Consider the following 26,355-nt stretch of genomic DNA (forward strand, 5'->3'; position numbering starts at 1 on the left):
TTGCCACAAAGTTGGAAGCGCAGAATCGTCTAGAATGTCATTTTATGATGTAGCTTTAAGATTTCCCTTTCCTGGAACTAAGGGGAACCATGAAAAACAGTCCCAGACCATTATTCCTCCTCCACCAAACTTTACAGTTGGCACCATGCATTGGGACAGGTAGTGTTCTCCTAGCATCCGGCAAACCCAGATTCGTCTGTCGGACTGCCAGATGGTGAAGCGTGATTCATCACTCCATAGAAGGCGTGTTTTACTGCTTCTGCTGCTCGGCCAAGGAAATCCATTTCATGAAGTTCCCAACAAACAGTTCTTGTGCAGCTTTTGCTCCCAGAGGCAGTTTCAAACTCAGTAGTGAGTGTTGCAACCGAGGATAGTAGGCAGTCCCGTTGTGTGAGCTTGTGTGGCCTACCACTTCACGGCTGAGCCGTTGTTGCTCCTAAACGTTTCCACTTCACAATAACAGCACTTACAGTTGACCGGTGCAGCTCTAGTAGGGCAGAAATTTGACAAACCGACTTGTTGGAAAGGTGGCCTCCTATGACAGTGCCATGTTGAAAGTCTCTGAGTTCTTCAGTAAGGCCATTCTACTGTCAATGTTTGTCTATGGAGATTGCATGGCTGTGTGCTCGATTTTATACACCTGTCAGAAACAGGTGTGGTTGAAATAGCAGATTCCCTAATTTGAAGGGTTGTCCACCTACTTTTGTATATATAGTGTAGCTCTTACAAGGGTGACCTTCACTCTCATTATAATGTATATACACCATATACAGCTGAATGAATAAAGATGGGACCACCATCAAAATATGTAATTGACTATTGAATGTCATCCCTCTGCAGCAAAATGTGTTTGTGTTTGGTTTATTGTGTTTGTTTTATATGTATTTTCATCTATAGATCAGTCTAAAATACACCCATATTGTCATTGTAATGTTTATCCATCTGAACTGTTTATTTTTCTATTAATATTTGGCATATTATCTAGAATGAAGCAAGTCAAGACGACACATGAAGAACAGAAGTGGGTTACAGCAATACCAATCACTGGGACCACATTAAATGCAAATAAGACAATAGACAAAATTGAAGTACATAGGCCTACAGTAATTATCGGTAACAACAGCAATACCAACCCCCAGGACGTGTGACATGTTGACGTGGAAGAAAGTGCACAACCTGAAACTTGGGACTGAATACATTGTAATGACAGATCATCTCTATAGAGTAGGTTCCAGTCGCCACAGGGTTTCAGAAGAACACATTTTGAACACTATTGAAATTCACTTAACTGTACCTCCTGTTGTGTAGTAGTGCAATGTTACAATGACCCGTGGCATGTTGGAGATGATTTAGTTCTTTGGTAGCTGACCTGAGGACAGTGGAATCTGGCTTACATAACAGCACTTTGTGAGTGGCGAACCTTGGTTACTGAAGGAGTGACCAGCAAATGATTGACTCTGTCCAAAATAAAGCCTGCCATTGTTCTAAAAACCAGTCCTCATATCACCAGCCTACACACACACTGGCATTTCTGGGTTGTTGTCATCTAAAACAGCTTCCTGTTAGTATATCATCTTATGAAAGGATTGTATACATTTTCATTATATGGCTTATTTGCAGTTGTCAGATAAGATTGTGTGGTAAATTTCCACGGCAAAAAATATTTAGAACAGTGTATGAGTGGAGTGGTATGGGACTTGGTCTTCAATAACCCCATTGAGTTCGTGAGAGAGCAAGCCAACTCCCTGGGCAAACCGTCACTGATCAGCCGTTAGCACCATCTATGGGTGAACCCACTATTGGTGCATTTCCACTGAGGATTTACCTGTGTTGGCTCCTGGGACTCACTGGGCCTTGGCCTCGGTGGACCTGCTCTGACTTGGGGCCAAGGCAAGGCCTGCAGGGGCTTTTCAGGCTGCATTTACGTAACAATGGCTAACAGTGTACATGGGTTTATACCTTCGACAGTTAACACCTCACAAAGCAACTCTTTTGATTATGTAAAGGTTGTTGATTCTGTTCTTCACAAGTCTTCACTGTCAGTCCTACCGATGGAAACACAATGACCCTAGGATAACATAAGGGTGTATACACTAGTGTAACACTGGTGTTAGAGTTGAAAAGCAGCATTGCATTATCATCATAGTATGAGGGCATATTCTCCCTATTATTATGCTTCCTAAATCTCTATAGACTAATGATGGAACTATGAAGAAGTCTACACGACAGTTACAAATGTCTGTTGGGAATAATAAACTTTTATTTTTCAATCCTTTGGAATACAACATTATTTCATTCATAATGGTTTATTACTTGTTTTACAATTCAGCACATTGTGTTGTAAAATATATGCCATTATCAAGTAGAGTTAGTTTTTGGTCAAAAATACTAAAATCACCAGCCATTCAGCTAAAAATTTGTTTAATTTACGAAATATTTTCACAAGTATTCCCACAAAGAATGTTTTTAAAAAGTGATTGTGTATCTATGTTATTTTCAAATATAATCTATTTTGGGGCTTAGTTGTGGTCAATTTGAAGTGTACAAATGATTCTTATTATTTTCCAAGACAAGGCCATTCGCTCCGACAAAAATGGTCCCGTGTCTTAATCTAGTTGCCTTCCCCTGTTGTAGATCTGTGAGCAAAGGATCTTTGAAACACTAATTGATTCCCTCCCATTCAAATTAAACAACAACCATGTGTCTACATAAAAACAAAGCTAAGTACAATTTAAAAGCAGTTTCTTTTTTTGGGCAAAATGTTATATATTTCAACACTAAATTCCTTTTCACCCAAGTTTAAACAAATCTAAACATTGACATAGATCCATAATGAATCCTAACAAAACATTCTAACATATTTCTCAATATACCCAGCCTTTATACCACCAACCAGATTTCGTTGACAGCACAAAACACCAACTAAACACAATTAATGAAAAATATACCACATCACAAATGCTAACCCCACCTAACCCACTTTCCATCTTCCATAACCATAACAAATGTGCCACATCACATAGGCACAGTCTACTCCAATCTACTCCACACCCTCTTTTCTCTGTAAGTGTGTTTTAATAATAGAACTGTCAGTTGGAGCTAAAGGTGGTGGAGGAAGAAGTTGTGAAGGAGCTGTAACTGGAGGAGTAATCCACACTGCCCCTGCGAGAGCCACTCCTAGACCCTGTACGAGAGCCAGTCCTGGAGCCCGAACGGGAGCCTGGGTTGGACACGTTGTAGGGGCTACTAATGCCCTTGGTGGATATGGAGGAGGCCTGGAGCATCTTCATGCCTTTGCCTTCCTCCACCATGCAGCTGTCCATGGCCTCCTTGTAGGAGATCTTCAGCTTGGTTTTGGGGCAGGTCAGGTTCTTGGTGTGGCTCCGCGTGTCCTGTAGCTTCTGGGCTCCACGACCGTCCAGCCAGCCTCGTCGGATGGCCTCCTCGATAGAGGTCTTCTGGCCCGTACCGGGCTCCAGCAGACCTCCTGTCAGGTATTGGAACTCCAGGAATCTCTGTCCGGCCTCATAAGGCAGCCATTTCTCCTTCATGGCCTCGGCCGCAGACATCTTCCTCTTGGTCTTCATGTCCTCGAAGCCCATGAAGGCCTTCTGGGCTGGCTTCAGCTTGGTGGCCATGTCATTGTCAATGATGCTTTGGTGCACAGCATCTTGCAGGTTGAGCCTCTGACCATTGGTGGGGTTGATGATGCCTCCAGTACACGCCTGGGCCTCCAGCAACCTCTGAGCTGTAATGGCGTCCACTAAGCCTCTCCGTAGAGCCTCCGGAATGGTGATCTTTTCCATCGTCTCAGTGTCAAAGATGGCCGCAACAGGGCTCCCTTCGTCAAACTCCTCTGGCGGGGAGAAGATGATGGAGATGTTATTGAAGCGCTTGCGGATGGTGGGGGAAGAGGGACGGGCCTGGGGGGGGCTGCTGCAGGTGGCCACGTCCTCCATGTTTCTGGTGGTCATTGTCAACTCGCTGAGGTTGCTATTGCTGGTGATGAGGTCAGCGAACTGAGGGAGAGTCAGGGTTCCTGATCGGTACTGCTCCAGAGAGGTCTGGTCAATGATGCCACGGTCCAGGGAGTCCTGGATGTCATACTGGGTGCCTGTCTTCCTGTCCACCACCACCAGACGGGCTGAACCATCAGAAGCTGTGATGGTGATCTCCTCCCATTCACACTCTTGCTCTGAAAGACTTAGGAAGGTGTCATAGTCAATGAGCTCCTTATGGTAGGCTTCCCTCACGGTCATCTCTATTCCAGTGTCAGGGTCCACGATCACTACCCTCCTCTTACGGAGGATGGTATTCTGGCTGCTCTGCTGAACCGTCTGCTGGGGCTTGGTCTTGTCTCTCAGGGGTAGGAGAACCAGGCCAGTCTTGGGGTCTGTGATGCACCTCTCCTTCAGCTGCAGGTATGTCAGGTTCTCTTGGGTGTTGGGGTCAAAGAAGCCCTTGGTGTCATCTCCTTCATAGGTCAGGATCTCATTCATCTCCTCGTCGAAGTAGCCCCTCTTGTAGGCGATGTCTACATCGATACGGTGGCTCTCCTTGGGGTCGATGATGCCACCGCTGGCTATCTGAGCCTCAAGCAGTCTGATCCCATGGCCCTTCTCAATCAGATCCTTCTCGATGGCTTGGAAGAGGGAGATGGTCTTGCCAGTGTGTGGGTCTTTGTATCCAGTGACGGCCCTCTCTGCAGACATCAGCTTGTCCTTGAACTCTTTGCCCACAAGGCCTCTCTTCGAGGCCTCATCCACAGTCAGGCAGACATTGTTGACAGGGTCGATCATGAAGCCAGAGGCAGCCTGGGCTTCCAGAAGCTCCAGGGTGGTTCCTTGTCTGAGCAGACCAGCCTTCATGGCCTGGTAGATGGTCATTGTCCTGTTGTTGGCTTCATCATAGATCCCTGCGATGCAGTTAGAACCATGCAGGTAGTTCTTGAGCTTGTCTTCGATGTCCTTGCTGCTGAGCTTGCCCTGGTTCAGCTTCTGTACATCTGTCTCAGACAGCAAGTTGGATTTGATCAGCTCTGTGACGGACACCTCTCCCCTGAGGCCCTGCACGGTCATGGGCTTTTCCGGGGCTGAGAGGAGCAGCATGCCAGAGGCGGGCTCAATCCTACACTTCAACATTAGGTCACTGTAGCTGATCTTCTTCTCAGTGACTGGGTCCAGATAGCAGGCTGGCTTCTTGTTCAGAGCCCTGTAGAGGTCTTCATCAATCAGATTGCGGTCAAGGGCAAGGTCTTTGGGCAGGAACACACTCAGAACTGGGTCCAGGATTCCTCCAACAGACTCTTGGGCCTGTAGCAACCGGAGGGCTGTCTCCTTGTCCAGACGTTTCAGCTTCAGAGCCTGTCCAATGGACAGCAGCTTCCCGGTGTATGGATCTTTGAAGCCTGCACTGGCTGCTTCAGCTGTCATGAGGGCGTCTCTATCGTCTGTGTCCACCACTCCTCTGGAGGAGGCAGCATCAACAGACATCTTCTCGTTAAACTTGGGGTCCATGATGTGGCCGGTGGCAGCTTGGGCCTCCAGTAGCATTAGGGCACTCTCTTGGCTCAGAAGGTTCTTGGTCTTGGCTTCAGTGATGGACATCCTGCCCTGGGGTCCTCTGATCATGCCTGCAATGACGCCTGTTCCCTTGAGGCTAAGCTGGATGTCGACGGCCACATCCTCCACGGTCCTCTTTCCCTTCAGCAGCTGCTCCAGGGTGGCCTTGCTGATAATGCCACAGTCACACAACTGGTGGGCGGTGACCTTACGGCGAACCCCATCGAACACCAGTTTAGACGGGTCCACGGTGACCACCTTCTCGTCTGTCTGGGTCTGGATGCTCATGGAGTCAGGTCTCTGCTGACGCCTCCTCAACTCCCTCTCCAGGGCGTCTCTCTTCAGGGCCAGGTCTGACACCTCCCTCTCTGAGCTCTGCAGCCTGCCCTTATACCTCTCCTCCACGGTCCTCAGCTCCACTATCATACGCTCCATCTCGCTCTTCAGGGAGAGTCTCTCCCTCTCCATCTTGTCCTTGTCCGAGTCGCTCTGCCTCATCTGGCTCTCCTTCAGTTCGTACTGGCTCTTCCAGTAGGTGAAGTCCTTTTGCATCTTGTCTCGTTCTTCCTGGAGACGCTGTTTGTTGCGCAGCTCAGTCTCCAAGGAGACCTTGATGCGATTCAGTTCCTCTTTATAGTGACCCTGGTGGGTCTTGTCCTGTTCCAGCTGCTTCAACTTGATCAGAAGGGCGTCCCTCTCAGACAGGATTTCAGTGTAGTGGGTCTGAGACTTCTGCACAATCATGGAGGTCTGTATGGGAAACAGAGAACAAGACATATTGGTCAACACACTCCCATGTTAAAAATACCTGTATGGATAAAGACTGTACAAATCATTTGTTACACATTCCTTTCATATAAGTAATTTTGAAAAGTAGGTAACACTGTGGTCATGCGGTTTGCCCTCTCCACTTCTGGTAAAAATATTGAGGGAAATAAAACATTTAAGCAAGGACCCAGATAATGCATATTTCCAGCAACCAGAGCACGTATTGATGTGATATACTGTAGATATCGTAGAGTGAGTCCAGTGTAAACCATGGAAGTAGTCAGGTGGTGAACATTGGTCCTCTGAGAAAACTATTCAATTATTGATGAAATTATTATATAATTTAGCCAGTTGATTTAGGACTTATTCATAATGAATAGTTGAGTAATATTAACAATACAATACAATTGTTATTTAAGTGAACAAAAGAAACCTATTTTCTCAATCAAAATTTGGAGAAATTACCAAACATGGTAACACTTTATTTTAAGAATCTGTAATAAACCAATGCATTTATATAAAGTGTGTGTTCACCATTTATTAATCATTACTTCCACATTTTTAAACCATTTACAAATCATTGGTAAAGTTTTTTTGCAGCACCTAATTTAAAGTGAGCACTATTTCTGCTTTGTAAATACTTTATAAATGTTTTGAGTGACCAGTGTAATTTCTAAAAAAAAAAGATGGGCATGCCATTGGTAGTCAATCCAGCAGTCCCTGATAAAAGAATAAGCACACAACACAGGATATCTAAGGATATATACTGAGTGTACAACACATTCCTAATATTGAGTTGCACCCCCTTTTGCCCTGAGTGAAAAACCCAGCAGCGTTGCAGTTCTTGACACACACAAACCGACACGCCTGTCACCTACTACCATACCCCGTTCAAAGGCACTGAATGGCACACATATACAAGATTTAGATGCACTATTGTAAAGTGGCTGTTCCACTGGATGTCATAAGGTGAATGCACCAATTTGTAAGTCGCTCTGGATAAGAGCGTCTGCTAAATGACTTAAATGTAAATGTAAATATACAATCCATGTCTCAATTGTCTCAAGGCTTAAATATCCTTCAGTAACCTGTCTCCTCCCCTTGATCTACAATGATTTAAGTGGATTTAACAAGTGACACTAATTAGGGATCATAGCTTTCACCTGGATTCACCTGGTCAATCTATGTCATGGAAAGAGCAGGTGTGTATATAAATGTGTGAATTTCTAGCTAACTAACACTTACAAATGTGGGAATAATGATTAATACATTGTGAGCATAGTGTTTGTAAATGCCTCATACATGTTTTTTTTAAATGCCTTATAAATGGTTTATTACGCACCTTTAAAATAAAGTGTTACCCAAAACCTTAGTGGATCAGAATCAGAATCATAGAAAACATTGAATCATCACATTCAGTGAGGTCCAAAATTAGTCGATCCCTTGATAAAGATGAGCAAAAAAGACTATAAAACAAATAATACCAATACTGAGCCATAGTGTACGACATATTTTTGGGGGAAATGCTATATTTATGAGAGAAAGATATTTTTATTTACACAAAAAAATGGTTCCCCTGTTTCCAATACTCCAGCACCCTCCCCTTGTGAGGTTAACAACACTGAGACTTTTCTAAAATATTTTATGCGATTGAAGAATACATTGGGAGGCATCTTAGACCATTCCTCCATACAGAATATTTCCAGATCCTTGATATCCCTTGTCTGCACTTATGGACTGCCCTCTTCAATTCAAACCTCAGGTTTTCAATGGGATTATGTCCGGAAACTCAGATTTTCTGTTCAATTAACCATTTCTTTACATTAGGGATCAGATATTTTCTGCATATGCATTGTTCTTTCAAAGGCCAAACGCACCGCTTGTGTGCACGGCCAAAGATCCCTGTTTCCGTGTCACATGACCATAGCGCCGGTTCAAATCCAAGTGCAAATGACGTTTAGCAAACTCCAGGTGGTGCTTTGGTCAGGTAACATGAAAATAGCACTTAATAAGGTCAACGGCATTGTAGCAAAAAACCTGGTTGCCTCTGCCAGGAGGCTGAAACTAGACCACAAGTGAATCTTCCAGCAAGACAATAACCCCAAGCACACATCAAAATCCACAAACAAATAGATAATTGACCACAAAATGAACAAGTATATCAAGAATCTGGAGGTATTCTGTATGGAGGAATGGTCTAAGATCCATCCCAATGTGTTCTCCAAGGCTCAGTGGGGCTATCCTCGCAAGGGTAGAGGGCTGGATTATTTAAAACATGTGATCTTATCATTTTTACCCCTATCTTTTGAGAAATGTTTTATTACTTCTTGTTAAACAAAATATATTTCTATGAGCAACTGTATTAGTATAAAATATATACACTACCGTTCAAAGGTTTGGGGTCACTTAAAAATGTCTTTGTTTTTTAAAGAAAAGCACATTTTTGTCCATTAAAATAACATAAAATTGATCAGAAATACATTGTAGATATTGTTAATGTTGTAAATGACTATTGTAGCTGGAAATTGCATATTTTTCATGGAATATCTACATAGGTGTACAGAGGCCCATTAGCAGCAACCATCACTCCTGTGTTCCAATAGCACATTGTGTTAGCCAATCCAAATTTATAATTTTAAAAGGCTAATTGATCATTAGAAAACCCTTTTGTAATTATGTTAGCACAGCTGAAAACTGTCGTGCTGATTAAAGAAGCAATAAAACTGGCCTTTTTAGACTAGTTCAGTATCTGGAGCATCAGTATTAGCTCAATTAGCATTTGTGGTTTCGATTACAGGCTCAAAATGGCCAGAAACAAAGACCTTTCTTCTGAAACTTGTCAGTCTATTCTTGTTCTGAGAAAAGAAGGCGAGAAATTGCCAAGAAACTGAAGATTTCGTACAACGCTGTGAACTACTCCCTTCACAGAACAGCACAAACTGGGTCTAACCAGAATAGAAAGAGGAGTTTAATTTATTTTATTTCACCTTTATTTAACAAGGTTGAGTTGAGAACAAGTTCTCATTTACAACTGCGCCCTGGCCAAAGTGGGAGTGGGAGTGTGAGGCCCTGGTGCACAACTGAGCAAGAGGACAAGTATATTAGAGTATCTAGTTTGAGAAACAGATGCCTCATAAGTCCTCAACTGGCAGCTTCATTAAATAGTACCCGCAAAACACCAGTCTCAACGTCAACAGTGAAGAGGCAACTCCGGGATGCTGGCCTTCTAGTCAGAGTTGCAAAGAAAAAGCCATATCTCAGACTGGCCAATAAAAAGAAAAGATTAAGATGGGCACAAGAACACAGACACTGGGCAGAGGAAGATTGGAAAAAAAGTGCTATGGACAGACTAATCTAAGTTTGAGGTGTTCAGATCACAAAGAAGAACATTAGTGAGACGCTGAAAAAAATGAAAAGATGCTGGAGGAGTGCTTGACGCCATCTGTCAAGCATGGTGGAGGCAATGTGATGGTCTGGGGGTGCTTTGGTGGTGGTAAAGTGGGAGATTTGTTCAGGGTAAAAGGTATCTTGAGGAAGGAGGGCTATCACTCCCTTTTGCAACGCCATGCCATACACTGTGGACGGCACTTCATTGGAGCCAATTTCCTCCTACAGCAGGACAATGACCCAAAGCACAGCTCCAAACTATGCAAGAACTATATAGGGAAGAAGCAGTCAGCTGGTATTCTGTCTGTAATGGAGTGGAAAGCACAGTCACCGGATCTCAACCCTATTGAGCTGTTGTGGGAGCAGCTTGACTGTATGGTACGTAAGAAGTGCCCATCAAGACAATCCAACTTGTGGGAGGTGTCACACCCTGATCTGTTTCACCTGTCCTTGTGATTGTCTCCACCCCACTCCAGGTGTCGCCCATCTTCCCCATTATCCCCTGTGTATTTATACCTATGTCCTCTGTTTGTCTGTTGCCAGATTGTCTTGTTTGTCAAGTCAACCTGTGTTTTTGTTCCCAGCTCCTGCTTTTCCCAGTCTCTCCTTTTTCTCACACTCCTAGTTTTGACCCTTGCCTGTCCTGACTCTGAGCCCGCCTGCCTGACCACTCTGCCTGCCCCGACCACTCTGCCTGCCCCTGACCCTGAGCCTGCCTGCCGACCTGTATCTTTGCCCCAGCTCTGGATTATTGACCTCAAGCTACATCCCTGCGCCTTCTTCTCCCACGCCTCAACGCCACGGAAAATAACTACAATGTGGGGAATTGTGAGCTTCTCGCGGTGAAGATGGCGTTGGAGGAATGGAGGCACTGGCTGGAAGGGGTGGAACACCCATTCATCGTGTGGACCGACCATAAGAACCTGGAGTATCTCCGCACCCACCGCCAAGCACCTCAACTCCAGGCAAGCCAGATGGGCCCTGCTGTTCACATGGTTCAACTTCTCCTTCTCGTACCAGCCTGGATCCAAGAATGTCAAGTCGGATGCACTGTCACGCCGCATCCTTCCCACCTCGTGCCTGGTGATGGCACTCAACTGGGGTATAGGGAAACAGGTCCGGGAGGCGCAGCGGTCCGAGCCGAACCCTGGAGGCCCTGATAATCGGATGTTTGTGCCTGATGCTGTCGACACTGCGGTCCTGGAGTGGGCCCATTGCGCCAGGCTTGCCTGCCACCCGGGCTCCCGTCAGACCCTGGCCTTCGTGCCACAATGCTTTTGGTGGCCTACAATGGTTCCGGATGTCTGCTCGATTGTCTCCGCCTGCACGGTCTGTGCTCAGAATAAGACTCCTCTTCTGAAGCCACTGCCTGTCCCTCACTGACACTGGTCCCACATATCCCTGGATTTCGTCACAGGTCTCCCCATGTCTGAGGGCAACACTGCAATCCTGACTGCGGTTGACCGGTTTTCCAAGGCTGCTTACTTCATTCCTCTCCCCAAACTACCTTTGGCCAAGGAGATGACCCAGCTCATGGTGCAGCACCTCTTCCGGATCCATGGACTGCCCGTGGAAACGGTCTCCGACCAGAGGCCTCAGTTTGTCTCGGTTCTGGAAGGTGTTCTGTGCCCTCATTGGGTCGTGGGCCAACCTGTCCAATGGCCAGTAGGAGTGAGCCAACCAGGATCTTGAGACTACTCTGCGCTGCCTGGTCTCCGCGTAACTCCACCTCCTGGAGCCAGCAGCTGGTGTGGGTCGAGTACGCCCGCAACACCCTTCCCTGCTCTACCACATCGGCCGTCCTCAAGACCACCTTCAGGTATCGATGACAGGCGGATTGCCATCGGACCCCGGGTCGCCGGTATCGTCTCAGGCAGACGGTATGGCTATCCACCCGAGATCTGCCCCTCCGGGTGGAATCCCACAAACTCTCCCCCCGGTTTATCGGCCCATTTCCCATTTCCAAAATGATTAGCCCCTCTGCTGTTCGTCTTCTGTTTCCCCGTACCCTTCGTATACATCCCACCTTTCATGTGTCCAGAGTCAAACCTATGTCTCACAGCCCTGAAGGTTTGACCCCGGGGCAGGGAGTTCCAGTACCTGGTTGACTGGGAGGGTTATGGCCCGGAGGAGAGGTGCTGGTCCCCCACCAGGGACATCCTGGACCCAGGCCTCAATGTGGATTTTCAACGCCGACACCCTGGTCAACCAGGTGTGCGCCCAGGTAGGATGCCAGGTGTTGCCCCTAGAAGGGGGTGTACTGTCACACCCTGACCTGTTTCACCTGTTCTTGTGATTGTCTCCACCCCTTCCAGGTGTCACTCTTCTTCCCCATTATCCCCTGTGTATTTATACCTGTGTTCACTGTTTGTCCATTGCCAGCTCCTGCTTTTCCCAGTCTCCTTTTTCTCGCCCTCCTGGTTTTGACCCTTGCCTATCCTGACTCTGAGCCCGCCTGCCTGACCCTGACTGCCGACCTGTACCTTTGCCCCACCTCTGGATTGTTGACCTCTGCCTACCCTGACCCTGAATGCCGCCCGATACCGTTGCCCCACCTCTGGTTTACTGACCCCTGCCTGCCTTGACCTGTCTATTGCCTGCCCCTGTTGGAATATTAAACCATCGTCAATTCGACGTGTCTGCATCTGGGTCTTACCTTGATTCCTGATAGGAGGTGCTTCAGGAAGCATGGGGTGAAATCTCTTCAGATTACCTCAATAAATTGACAACTAAAATGCCAAAAGTCTGCAAGGTTGTAATTGCTGCAAATTATTTGACGAAAGCAAAGTTTGAAGAACACAATTATTATTTCAATTAAAAATCATTATGTATTACCTTGTCAACGTCTTGACTATATTTCCTATTCATTTTGCAACTAATTTCAGGTATGTTTTCATTGAAAACAAGGACATTTCTACGTGACCCCAAACTTTTGAACGGTAGTGCATATTTTTTTGACCATACACTACAGCTCAGTATTTGTATGATTTTTTTTCACAAAAAATGGCATCATTTTTAAGGGATCCAATAACGTTGGACCCCACTGTAAATTATTTGAACTTAATCCTCCCAGTGCCACTCATTCATTCATGCAGATTTGTTTGAATTATTTGGAATTTGCCCCTCAGATCAATCAAAATACCTCTATGGATTGCTTTTGGACTTTGTCCAAATCCGACTTTAGCTTTTCCCTCTCCTTGGTCAGGTCCTTGATGAGGGCTTGGAGTTCCAGTGTCATCTTGCTGCTGCTCTGGAGCTGGACATGCAGGGATGAGATCTGGGCTTGGCTCTCTCCATCCACACTATTTCTGTTAAGTTTTAGTTGCTCTTTCTCCTGCTTCACTCCTCTCAGTTCCTCCTCAAGCCTCAGCCTCTCCTTGGTCAGATTCTGAGTAAGGCTCTGAAGTTTCTCGATCTCTGTGGTGGCATCATTGAGCAGCCGACTCTTCTCCTCTATGGTTTTGTAGAGGCTCTCGTTGCGGAGATTGACTTCACGGACCTTCCCCTGCTCTTGGAAGAGCTGCTGTTGGAGAGCCTTTAACTCTGCAGATGCCTGCCCCAGGTTCTCCGTGGTGGCTTTGTGCTCCCGCAGGCTCTTGTCCAGAGCCTCCTGGAGAGCCCTGAGATCCTGTTCGTACTTCCTCCCTGAGGTGGACACCTCTTCCTGCTTGGCCCTGAAGGTGTTGAGGGAGGTGGTGTGTTCTCTGCAGCTCTGGGTCATCTTCTCCAGCTCAGACTCAATCCTCTTCCTGCGGGTGAACTCATCCTGGGTGGTTCTCTTCTGCTTCTCCATCTCCGCTTCCAGACCATCCACCATAGCCTGCAGGTCCCTGATGCGGCTCTGCAGCCTGGTGGCAGTTGTCTCAGCCTTGGTCCTCTCGTTGGTCTGCTTTTCCAGCTCCACTCGGACGAGGTGGATCTCCTGCTCTGAGATCTTGAGCTTGTTGATGACCTCCCGAGAGGTGGCATTACTGGTCTGCAGCTCAGTGTAGGACTGCCTGAGCTTGGTGAGCTCAATCTCCAGGGCACTTCTCTTCTTGCCCTCCTCCTCCAGGTTGTGTGTCAGAAGTCTGATCTGCCTGCTCTTCTCCTGGCTGCTACTGGTGGCCTCGGCCAGCGCCTCCTTCTGCCTCAGCTCCTCCTCTCCTCTCTGGGTGACCACAGTCTGGAGCTGTATCTCCAGCTCTCTCCTCCTCCTCGACTCCTCCGTCCCTGTAGACCTCTGCTGATGGACCTCATCTTCTGCCTTCCTCCTCATCGCCTCAGTCTGAGTCACAGACAGTCTCAACCTCCTCAACTCCTCTTCAAGATCCCTTTTATCCGATTCTAGTCCCTCACACTGCAGTTTGAGCTCAGCCGTGTCCTCCTGTTTCTGCTGAGAAGCCTTGAGGATGGTGGTCTTGGTGACGTGGATCTCTGACTCATAGGTTTGCTTAAGGTTACTCATCTCCTGGTTGCACTGGGTTCTTACCTTAGAGATTTCCTGCTCCGCCCCACGCCTCCTCGTGGCCTCCTCTTCCAGCTGCATCCTCAGCCTGTCCAGCTCGCGCTCCTTGTCCTTCACTGCCTTCTCCAAGTCGATCTTGGACCAGTTGAGCTCGTCCAGCTCCTTCTGGCGCCGGCGCACGGCCGCCTCGTACTCTTCCTGCTGGCTTGTGTAGCGCTCCTCGGCCAGCCTCTTCTTCCTCTTCTCCTCGTCCAGCTGGTAGGTGAGACGGGTCAACTTGTCGTTGAGCTCAGTCAACTGGCTGCTGGTGTTGTCCAGGCTCTCCCTGGCCACGCTGACCTGCACAGCTGTGGTCCTCTTCACCTCCTCCATGGAGATGAGTTGTTCTTTAGACTGTGAGAGCTCCAGCTTGTACCGAGACAGGGCGTCCTCTAAGGAACGGTTCTTCTGGCTGTGGTCCCCAATGTTCTCCTTTAGACGACGGAGCTCCTCCTCCAGCATCTCAATCTTGGTGTTCCTAATCTGAGGAGGGAAAATAGGAGTGTCGCAATGAGATGGTAGTTGACCATAAAAACAGATCTAGGATCAGATTACCCTAACCAGGGAAAGTCATATCACTAGAAATTGATCATCTACAGTCTTATTAGGAGGGAACACATATGCTACATTTCGCAAACCCATTATTTTTATGATTGTGCCTTCACACCCTTACCTTCAGTTCCTCCATGTTCTTGAGCGTCTCTCCCAGGAACTTGTAATAGTCACTGGAGCGGGTCAGGAGCTCAATGTAGCGAGACTGGAGGTCAGAACCCTAGTGGAGATAATTATAGAGTTTAGAAATAAACAAGCAGCCATAAAAAACAGCCACTAGAACAGAGTTATTTGGAAACCTTATTTGCCAACATTTAGGATAATTTTTTAATAGAGCCAAATAGAAAATCAATCCTAAAAACAAGGATTACCACATATGGATTAACATAATGGTAATGACTGGCCTTATGCTACCCCAGGCGTCATGATCCCATTTACCCACATTAACAGGGTAAAGACCAGGCCCTGTATTGATAAAACATCTAGGATCTGCCCCCCTGTCCATAACCATATTTATTATGCTCTAAAAAGCTAAACTGATCCTACTCTGAGACGCTTTATGAATACAGCCCTGATCTATTTTTAACACTGTCTACTGCCCCCTGTTGGACAGGCTGCTCCATTACCTCCTGTCTGACCACAGTGGCAGGGGACTGGAGCATGGTTCTCTTGATAGGTATGTTCAACAGGGTCTCCAGTCCTGCACTGTAGGAGGCCAGCTGCAGCTCATAGTCCTGGAATGAAGTAGCACCACATGTGAACACAGGCACTTAGCATTTGTATTGTACATGCTACAGTATGGAAGGGTTTAAGGTGCTGATGTGGTATTCAAACGGGTAAGATACTTTCAGTGACAACCACATTGAAGGCGTCGAGAGAATGACAGGTTGAGAAAGAACGGCATTCACCTTGATGGAGGCAACGCAGGTGTCCGCATCCTTCTGTACATCTTCCACCTTCTCCTTCTTCCCTTTGATCTCACTGTGCAGCACCTGTCCATCAAACATACTGGGCTTGTCATGAGTGCATTAGGTTCTATCAATCATACCTGAAACAACCAGTCAGTGTCTGTACTGTACATAATTGCACAACAACAATAACAATCTACATTTTGGGGATGGCTGTGCAGTGGCCTACCTTCTGTTGGTTGAGGTGCTCCATGACAGCCTGGCTGTTGCTGAACTTGGCTGTCTGCAGGGTGTCCTGGCGCTGTCTAGCGTTGTCTATCCACTGGTCAACCACTCCGCTGCTCTGCTGGAAATGTCTCAGCTGTTTCTCCTGCTTCTCCAGGTCCCACACTCTGATGAGATAGGATGTAATTATGCACCCAGCTTCTGGAATAGCCTGACAGAAAACCTGAGGAGAGCCGAAACTATTGACATATTTTTTTAAAACACACCTTTTAAGATTTTCTTTTCCTTACGGTGCTTTTTAGTCGTTCAGTTTTTATTGTTATTATTTTGTTTTTATCCTCTTAAGTCTGTTGTGTAGTAAATATAAAAGGTTTTATTTTCAGCGTTTTTTGTTTTTTCCTGTGAAGCACATTGCATTGCATTCCATCTCTGAAATGTGCTGTATAAATAAAGCTTGATTTGATTTAATAGAGAAAAGGAGGGAGAAGAGAAAGAGGAACAGTTAGTCCCATGGTCAATAGAGTTGCTGAATACTAGCTAGAAGGATCCACTACATGGGCATAGAGGCGACATCAGAACTGAATATGTATCATGGTATGGGTATTGAAGAGTTTGTGAGAAGTGGATGTTTAGAGATCTAAGGGTCCTCACCTGCTGTCGATCTGGGTCTGGATGCGTCTCCAGCGGTCAGACATCTGGGTCACCAGCTCAGCGTACTTGGACAGGTCCACATCACACTTGTGTAAGGAAGCTGAGATCTGACTGTTCACGTGGACGGCATTGGCCAGGTCACTCTCAATGGCCTTCAGAAGGTCTCTCTTATGTTCCAGGTCAGACTTCATTTGCTGTAGTGGAAAGACAACAGGCAATGCTCAAGACACACTATTGGACACTGATACGAATTTTGCTGAAACATACTCCCTCTCACAGTTCTACAACACTAATGCACAATTAGAATATTGAATTGCAAAAGCAGTATATACATATATTATTTGGCAATATTACACAGCTCACAATCAGAATTGATTGACAGATAGATGAACTAACTGACAGATATGAATTGACAGCAGTGGTGATTGATGGTGTGTCTGACCTTGAGTGTAGCCCTGTAGCGCTCCAACTCGTTGAGATCCAGGGAAGTGGTCTCCTTCTCAGTCAGACGGGCCTCGTGGACCTTGATGACATCCTCAGCCTGGATGAGGCTCTGTAGCAAGTTCTGCAGATATGACAGTCTACCCAGGGAACACATACACACAGAGACCACGTTACAAAACCACATCAATAAACAAGACCTTTCAACAGTGAAACGACAAACACCACAACAAACTACAACCATTTCACACAGGTGAAACATACCCTCAATAAACATTTGCTAAACAGTTTGTTTTCTCAAATACTTCTTAACATAGGAAGAAGACTATAAGGTAGGAGCTCCTATGAGAGCCGTACCTCTGGAGGTAGGCAGAGGACAGCCCCTGCAGATCTCCCAGTTTCTGGTTGAGGAGATCCAGCTCTTTCCTGAGGAACTTGGCCTGCTCCGAGTCTGCTGCCGTCCCCTCCAGCTGCTTCACCACCCTCTCCCTCAGCCTCAGGTACTCATCACGCACACCATCCAGGTCATTGTGAATGCCCTGAGATTCAGGAACAAGGGTTAGTCCATCAAGTAGAATAGTTTGCAGTTAAGATGATTGACATTATTCAATGAGAAAGACACTGTGGCCATCTATTGGCTATCTTTGAACACTTTAAATTAATCCAGTATTCAAAAACACAATTGGATAGGATTGACCACACAGGTTCCCTTACATTGCTTTCACCTATCCAGTCATGCTATCTCATATATTACATCAAAGACTGGAGGAAGAAATGCAAAGGTGTATGTTTTTCACAGGCCCATTTCATCTATTGTATCTCTGGTGTAGATGCAGTTGCATACCTCCAGCTTCAGGAGGTGCTGTGAGCACTCCTGCACACTGTTCTCCCCCAGGGAAACATGGAGGTGGTGGCTGAGGCCTGATTCAGCCAGCTCCAGCCTGCGTCTGAGGGCTTGGAAGTCACTGAGCAGGGTCAGGCTCATGTTAGAGCCCTGGGTGGAGATGCTGGTATCAGTCAGCGAGGTATTGGTGATCTTGGTAGTGTTAGCTTTGATGGGCGGCTCAGGCTGGACCACCACCACGTTGGATTGATCTGTGAAATGAAATGGAACCAATTTGAATTTAGTGGACTGGCATCGAATTGAGTAGCAATAAATATTCATATTATAACTGACATCCAACATAATCTAATTGATTTCTTGGCAAACATCTGTAGCAATTGGGTCACAGTATCCACTGGTTATTATTCAATTCATTCCATTAACCTTCCTGACTAATTCAGTTGAACTGATGCAGTTTGTAGTGTAGACAGGGAATGCGTTAAGCCATCTAAGAACTGGGTATACTAGGCACCCTTGGACTCACTGTATGTAGGCAGCCCTATGACCAGTGTGTCGTAGTGGCTCTGGGCTCCAGAATACTGGCCCTCCATCTTCTTCTTCTCATCCTCTTCAAACATCTCGGAGCCGTGGCTGTTGCGGAGGAACTCCTGGTAGTGAGTCTCCAGACTCTTAATGATGCTACGGTACTCCTCAGGACGCATCTGGGACAGCTAGGAGAGAGAGTGATGGAGAGGAAGGAAGAGTGAGATTTACAACTACTGTGGGCTAAGAGGGCTCATTAAACATCTACTTACCTGTTGTTGTGGATGAAAAGGATTGAGATGTTAGAGTTAAATCATGTCTAAATAAGACCAACACTTGAGATGTCTAATACACAAACACAACGTTAAATATTTCCAAATGGTTGTGTTGTTTTGCCACCTTAAACCTGTGTTCCTTGTTCATATTGTGAGAGTAGCACTATTGATTGGTGTGACAGATTGTCTGCGGTGTAAGTCATAGTCTTGTTTAAGGCCTTACCATGGTGAGGGTGAGGGAGTTGATATGGTTGATGTCTTTGACACAGTACTGCCAGGAGATGAGGCTCTTGATGTTGATGTAGAGTTGATTCCAGATGCCCATGATAGCCTCATAGTACTGTTCATTCCTGCAATACACAACATAGGATCAGTTACTAATCTGTTTGTGTCATAACAGGGTAAAGTCAGTTGATATATTCTGACACCAGCATTTATGAAATTATTAGTATGTAGTGTAATGTCCTTTTTATGGCACTGTTATTTAGTCCATTTAAATGGCAATAATGTCATAGAGCCAAGCAGTGTGGTTGTCGAGGGGATCTTACTTGTTGGCCAGGCCGATGCTTAGGGGGTTGGGTGGGGGGATGAGGAGGCACACAGATGGGATCAGCATGTCCAGACCTCCAGGACCCGTCACGTGCCACTTACTGCGCTGGGAGTTGTCCTTCAGGATGCCCTCGTCCCCCTTTAAGATCCCTTTCTGTAGGACACACAGAACACATGCAAAACAGTGTAAACTCACTACTGTTGCGGATCTTCTCTATGCAAATATTGTATGTGTGTGTTAGGGGTGGTAGTATTGTAAGAATTTGTATAAACGACGTCAGTTCATGGGTTAACACTTTAAAATGTGTGTGTACGTATGTGTGTGTATCTGGTGTGTGTGGGGGTGCTGACCTGGTCCTGTTTGAAGTCACACAGGGCCTGTACTATAACAGCTGTGCTGCTCTTCTCTTCAGGATTACGTGGTCTCAGCCTCACGATGCTCTTGGACTTATTCACCAGGTGCTTCACCTGCCTCTTATTCTCCATGACCCTCTCCTTCTCTCTCTGTATGGGGACACAAACACACAGGTCATATAAGGGTCACAGAAACAGGACGTGTCCTATACTTATCCCTGAAGAATATGGTACCACTATTAAAATAACTTTAACCATCCTATATAGTTGTTATATACCCTATGACATTTGCATTATCTTGTTCACATTTCCATGTCTAAATCATGCCATGCAAACAGGTGAGGGAACGAGTTATCCTCAATAATGAGTAGCAAGGAGGTCAAAGAGGGATATCTGCAAAAATGCTTGCTACTCATATCAAATATTTGTTGAAAATATGATAGTTGTGGGAGAGATCCTATATGGAAACATTCTCAGGTGTCATTCAGTGTTAGGTACCTCGAGGTTCTTCAGGAGCTCAGTGAGGTTCTCCAGAGGTGTTCCTTTATCACAGGTAAACTTCTTACGGATGATCTCATGGTCCTTTTGCAGCTTGCTGTAGGTCTCATTGGCCTCCTTAAAGAACTGCAGTAGAGAGGGAAGGTTAATAGAACATGGGATACAGATACTGTGTGTGTGTGTGTGTGTGTGTGTGTGTGTGTGTGTGTGTGTGTGTGTGTGTGTGTGTGTGTGTGTGTGTGTGTGTGTGTGTGTGTGTGTGTCTATGCACACTTTAGTGTTTATGTGTTAATGCAAGTATGTCTACGTGTGTATTCACCTGGCTGTAGGCAGCGTTCTCCTTCAGGTGGACATGAATACACTTGGTGATCTGGAGCAGCCAGCTCCACTGGGTTTGCAGAGTATCCATATAGGCCTGGGGAACAAACAACACTCTTAGTTAGCAGCAACTTCATGAATATTGTAGAACAAACTCATGTTACCACTTCACTGCTTAAAGGGGAGCTAAGCATACAATTATACAAATCCAGTAACTTTCCCAAAATGTTCCAAAGGTTACTGGAATTCTGAAAATCTAGCTAAGGGTACAGTGACTCTCACCTCTATCTTGTCTGAAGCTGGGTGATTGTTCTTCAGGAGACCATCCACTTTCTGCTTCAGTTTGTTCAGCTCCTTCTCTTTCTCCTCCAGGGCACTCATCAGTTTCTGGGAGAGAAAGATAGACTGTCTGTGAGTAAACCTACAAAAGGACTACTACAGTCCCAGATGGCCCCTATTCTTTATACAGTGCACTAAAAGGAGTACACTAAATAGGGTATAGGGTGCCATTTGGGTCACAACCTAGGAGGCTTATCTCCTCATGGTTACCAGACCTTGATATTCTGCTACTTCATGTTCATTCGTAAATAGCAGAGTGAAAACAAGACTTTGGAAGTGCGATAACACGAGACCACAGTAGTAAGTGCACTGAATAGATACATATGATGTCAGTATTGTAAGGCCTTACGGAGTAGCTCTCCTGTTTCTTGGGGATGTAGACGTCGATGTTCTTGTCTCCCCAGTTGAACACCAGCTCCTCCTCCTCTCTCTCGTTGACCCACATGATGGCCCTGGAGATCTCGTCGATGATGTTCTGCAGCTCTCGCAGCTGGCCCGTACGAGCAAATGACATTTTCTGACAGAGGAGAAGATGAACAAAGATGAGCACAATGAGGCTAGTGAATACAACTATGAAGAAAGGAATGATCGAATAACTTTATTTTGTTGAATAGTTTGTTGTTAATATGGACTCCTACCTGCAGACTGTCCCATTCTTGCTGCAGGGAATGGAGGCCGCCCTTGTCATCCTTTTGGGCCTGAGTTAAGACACACAGACGATTAGTAGGAAGAGAGGTTTTTCACGGCTATATTACCTGACCAAGGAGCACTTATAGTTATAGTCAACTCTATAGTACGCACCAGTTCATCCCTGGCGAGATCCACCTCATGGCTCCTCTGTATAGAGCTGTGGAACTTGTTCTGGCTGAGGATCTGCTGCTCGATGGTGGCCGCGTCCTCACCCCACGGAGACGTCTCGATCAGACGCTGCAGACAGACAGATATAGAGGCGATACAGCTTACTCTATTTTCTCAACAACACTGAGTCAAAGTAAAATCATGGCACCAACATGTATGAAGTTTTGCCCGTGTTTACTCAATATTATCCACAATAATAGCTTAATTACATTAGTATTACTGAATAACAACCTCTCTGCTTCAGGATTCATTAAAATAAGTATAATTTGGTGTCATGTAGTTAGCAATTCTATTGAGTATTTTCTGGTAAACACCAGTTCATACCAGCTGTTGGACAGTGATAAAGTGCTAGCGAAACCAATTACCTGTTTGTGTGGAAGGCTGAACAAATGTGTCCTTCCTAAGTCTATTCTCTAGATGGCAGTAAATAACCGTTAACTGATCAGTGTGTCTGTCATCAGCAGGAAACTATTCCAACTATTCCCCCTGTAGAGTTCACTCCAATGCACTCAGCTTTGATAAGAAAAAGGGTTGAGTTCTGCTCAGTAGAAACTGGCTGGGGGTGGGTGGCCAACCACCTCCACCCCAGCCACCCACCCCTACCCCAGCCAACCACCTCCACCCCAGCCACCCACCCCTACCCCAGCCAACCACCTCCACCCCAGCCACCCCCACCCCAGCCAGTTTACTGAGCTGCACACACCCTTTTTTCGTCTATCCTTTCTTTTGTTTTCTTTCCCCACCCTTCGTTTATACATCTATGGCTGTAAGCTGTAAAGACACAATGTGTGTTTGGTGAGCGAGACTGTTGGAGTTAATAGACTTTGACCTCAGACATGACTTTTTAAATAGTGGACAGCCTGAGGGAGATAGGGTGGAGGGAGATATGTGTGGGGAGAGAGGCCATGTAACAACTGATATACAGTAGGGTCACTAGAGAGGCAGGGAGGGAGAGGGAAGGAGGGAGGGAGAGATGGGGGATGGGGAGAGAGAGACAGCGAGAGAGAGTCAGGAAAAGTTTCACTCTTGCCAATACCTTTATTGACTCAACGTGATAGAGAAGGAGAGAAAGTTCTGTACACAACATGCAGTGACAAAGCCAGAAAGACACAGAGGGAGGTGAACAAATCTGAGCGAAGAGGAACAAAGGAAGAGCTTAGGTGAGATAATGATAGGGAAGGGGTGAGCGAGATGAAAGGATAGGGAGAGAGGGAGAGGCAGGGAGTGGTGTGTGTGAGTGAGTGAATTAGTTGGAAGCAAGGCGTGCAAGGTGTGTTCTCGTATGCATGTAAGTGATCAGTCATGTCCCATATTGGAATGAGTCAGTGGTGAGTGTCAGATTTTACACTCCTCTCCTTCTTTGCCCATGTTCCTGTCTCTCTTGCTAAGTCTCTGTTCCTGTCTTCCTCGCTCTCGTCTCTCTCTCTGAGTGTCCATGTTTTGGCATTGTGGTGGTTTTGTGTTTCAGCAGGTCAGATTCTGCGATGAGATGGGTGTCATGCTTCAACCTCCCTTCGCTAAATAAATTATGCAGGTTTTATAATACCTTCTGTTGGCCAATCCAGGACATGGCATCAGCATAGGTCCTCCCTCTCTCCTCCCAGCCAATGCTTCCTCTGGTCTGTCTCTGGATTGTCCCACTGATGGAGGAGATGATCCCACTCTGCATGCTTTGGAGCTGCTGTACGCTGTAGGGAAGGAGAGACAGGAAGTGTCAGGCATGACAGATAAGAGGAGATTTGTCCCATCTGTTTTTAAGCACAAATGTAAACACAAACAAACATAGAAATGCATTTATCAAATACACACAAACACACACTCTCTCTTTCTTTCACACAAACATACACAGATGCACTCCTTCGGTCCCTCTCTAACACACAGAAAGCTGTCCTTGCCTCCTGATGATGTTGTCGTTGGGTTGTCTCATTTGCTGCAGCTCTATGGCACATTCATTCAGTTTCTCTATAGTCTCAGAGGACATAGTGATCAGCTTGTCCACCTCCACCGCTGGACCACGCTGGGGGAGGACAATCATATGGTCAGTACAACAATACACATATACACACACACACACACATACACAACCCAGTACTGTCAACATACCCACACTATCCAAAGGACTGCCCAGTAAGCTGCTACAGATCTGCTACCTTATTTGACCAGTTTCTCACAGCAGGAAAATAATCCTGCAGCAACAGGAAATGTGAATAATTATGTGAATTATAATGAATTGACATTTTTGTAGGGGCTGAGGGATCAAATGAAGATAGCAGACCTGTAATAATGTCCCATTCATGGACAAAAAAAGCAAAAAGAGCTATTTTCTATTGAGTAATTCTAGATGAGTGAGATGTTATCAGTACAGCTGAAGACCACGGCTGCTACCAATGCTGCATCAACACAGATAAACATCCCAGACATCAATGTAAAAAATACGGCTTCATATTTGTAAGTGAAAGATACGTCATTATGCTGAAGCTAAAACGATTAAAATTCTGCTCTTCCACAACCAAACATGGTCTTGTGTCAGTGTCTGTGTAAGTGCAGTCATGCATGCTTAAGTGTGATTTCATCCATAACTATGCTTTGACCTATGAGAGTACTTACTGCCTGGAGAATCTGCTGTACTCTCTGCAGGTACTCCTGACACTGGCATTGCAGGAAGAAAGCTTTCTTTTGGATGCTCTGCACACTAAACATGACAAAACAAGGAACACACCATCAACGTTTGTTATATTGCAAAACACAGCAGCCATTATAATGACTTTCGTAATCTGCATTATACTAATATGAACAATATTAACAAGGTAGTTGACATCATTCGATGACATCCCTTCTTGAGCAATAGCTGGGTGAGGATGGAGTTAAGGTGTGTGTGTGGTGTGTTGAACATTTCCAACATGTTTCAGCTCTTGAACACAGCCCAATGGATCTTAATATATTGGCTCTGACCCAGAATATGTGTTGAATAATGTCTGTGATTGTATTCTGGATAATGTAACCCAGGCTATTGAAATTCTATAGAATAAGGGAATTGACCACTATTGTGTGACTGTAGTTTTATCATCTAAACTTAATGTGAAACAGCACTTTATAAGGGTATAATGCTATGGATATATCATACTTTTAATTCCTCAAATCAAAGACCATTGATTTCAATGTATTTAAATGTGTAATTAAATGTAATCATAATTAATAAAGCTTTTAAATAAACTGTGGATTTTGGGGGTATTTAATGGTCTAATGACATAATGAAAACATATGCTGATACAATAGACTGTTATTATGTATTTGACAAAACAGAGGTTCATTCATTTTCATTTTCATATGTATAATGAAGGGTCTATTCAACACTTATCTAAAACAATCCAGGTTGATATGTACACTAGAGTCTGGCACTATAAGGTTCTATCTGCAAAAATATGATTCTGAGATCTTTGGCTTTATAGTTCCAAACCCTATTGGTTGAATGGTGTCAGTAATTTTATATCTTGTATACTTTTGAATTTAACATCATGAATTAGGGGTATTTATACATTTTGACAAAAATACAGATAAAACCTTATAATCTAAAACTCTCGTGTAGGCCCATTGGTCCAATGACATTTTTGCCACAGTAACGGAATTATGCTGAGACTGAGTTCAAAGTATACCAAACCATACAACTCTATGCACAAGGATTACTTTTAACAATTTCCACTGAACATTTTACAAAAACACATTTGCACGAAGAACTGTGCAGATACAAAGTTTGGTAAGAGAATTGGGGGAAAGTGTCCCTCAGTTGTATTCTGTTACCAAACTTTGTGTCGGCACAGTTCTTTCTGTAAATGTGTTTTTGTAAAATGTTCAGTGAACATTGTTAAAAGTAGTCCTTATTCATGGTGGTTGGTTATGGTTAGTTAAACTTTGAATTAAATGGTTTTTGTTTGGTATACATTTTTAAGTGAAAAATCTGCAAATGTCGGCATCCTTTTGTTACCATGGAATTGCCCTGTGCTTTATTTAGGCTAACTGTAATTATGCATGTAAAGTACACATTACATACCTTGCTCCCCCTCCGTAGCCGCCTCCGCCTCCCCCACCACCGCCCCCTCCACCATCCCCTCCGTAGGCTCCTCCACCTCCACCACCTCCACCTCCACCTCCTCCCAAGGAAGATTTGGAGTAAGTTTGTGAATAGGTGTATCCATCTCCATATTCCTGTTGATAGCTGTTTCCACCGACGAAGACCTGGCTGCCGTCATTCCTGGGAATGGTGAAACTGCCGCTCGTCAGGTCTGGTCGAGAATTAGTCCTCCGAATCATGGTCGGAAGTCTACTTTGAGAGCCGTACATACTAATTTCCAGTCCCGTTTATGATTGCAATTCTGTTAAAAAAAGGTAAATGGTATTGAAAGAAATGTAGTCCTAAACGTCAATGGAGCTCGTCCCTGCGCGCACAGTCGACGACGTCTCCTGTTGCGCCGATATTGTACTACTGAGAACACGGAAGAGTGTTGTTTTTGGACGGAGACCACACCTAGCGGTGTCTCAAACGAAATAACGCCCTTGTTACTTTTCGTCAGTGGACTATATTTATGGGTGGAGTTAACTTTCTCCTGCTGGGAATAGGACGGAGAGCTGTGCAAAGAATGAAATAATTTGTCACGCTTTTCACAAGATTATTGAGGTCGGGAAGGTCGAGTAACGATAATAACGGTCCTAAACCTTCCATACCTCAAGAATCTTGTGAAGAGCGTAATTGTCCTCACTCGACCTTCCCGAACCCAATAATCTTGTGAAGAGCGTGACAAATTCTTTCATTCTTATGGTCTCT

General features: G+C 45.3%; 1 protein-coding gene across 2 annotated transcripts; it reads right to left on the minus strand.

Annotated features, from left to right (window-relative positions):
* Positions 1 to 2,238: 2,238 nt before the first annotated feature.
* dspa (desmoplakin a) lies at positions 2,239 to 26,081 on the minus strand. Of its 2 annotated transcripts, XM_055866684.1 has the most exons (24): positions 25,585 to 26,081; positions 24,144 to 24,228; positions 23,432 to 23,553; positions 23,083 to 23,224; positions 21,480 to 21,605; positions 21,317 to 21,376; positions 21,028 to 21,195; positions 20,622 to 20,726; positions 20,341 to 20,436; positions 20,022 to 20,147; positions 19,521 to 19,673; positions 19,169 to 19,323; positions 18,844 to 18,970; positions 18,347 to 18,533; positions 17,824 to 18,074; positions 17,337 to 17,518; positions 16,981 to 17,119; positions 16,539 to 16,732; positions 15,892 to 16,054; positions 15,663 to 15,746; positions 15,381 to 15,488; positions 14,876 to 14,974; positions 12,859 to 14,685; positions 2,239 to 6,311 (listed from the first exon to the last, which is right to left on the minus strand). In XM_055866684.1, exons 1-24 carry the CDS (start codon positions 25,872 to 25,874, stop codon positions 3,090 to 3,092), a joined length of 8,211 nt encoding a protein of 2,736 aa, XP_055722659.1. In that variant the 5' UTR covers positions 25,875 to 26,081; the 3' UTR covers positions 2,239 to 3,089. The 2 variants fall into 2 exon arrangements, with proteins under 2 accessions (XP_055722659.1, XP_055722660.1); XM_055866685.1 differs by lacking the exon at positions 25,585 to 26,081 and having other exon boundaries at positions 14,188 to 14,685; positions 24,144 to 24,222.
* Positions 26,082 to 26,355: the final 274 nt, after the last annotated feature.

This window comes from Salvelinus fontinalis, chromosome 17 (genome assembly GCF_029448725.1).
Source record: "Salvelinus fontinalis isolate EN_2023a chromosome 17, ASM2944872v1, whole genome shotgun sequence".
Taxonomy (NCBI): Eukaryota; Metazoa; Chordata; class Actinopteri; order Salmoniformes; family Salmonidae; genus Salvelinus; species Salvelinus fontinalis.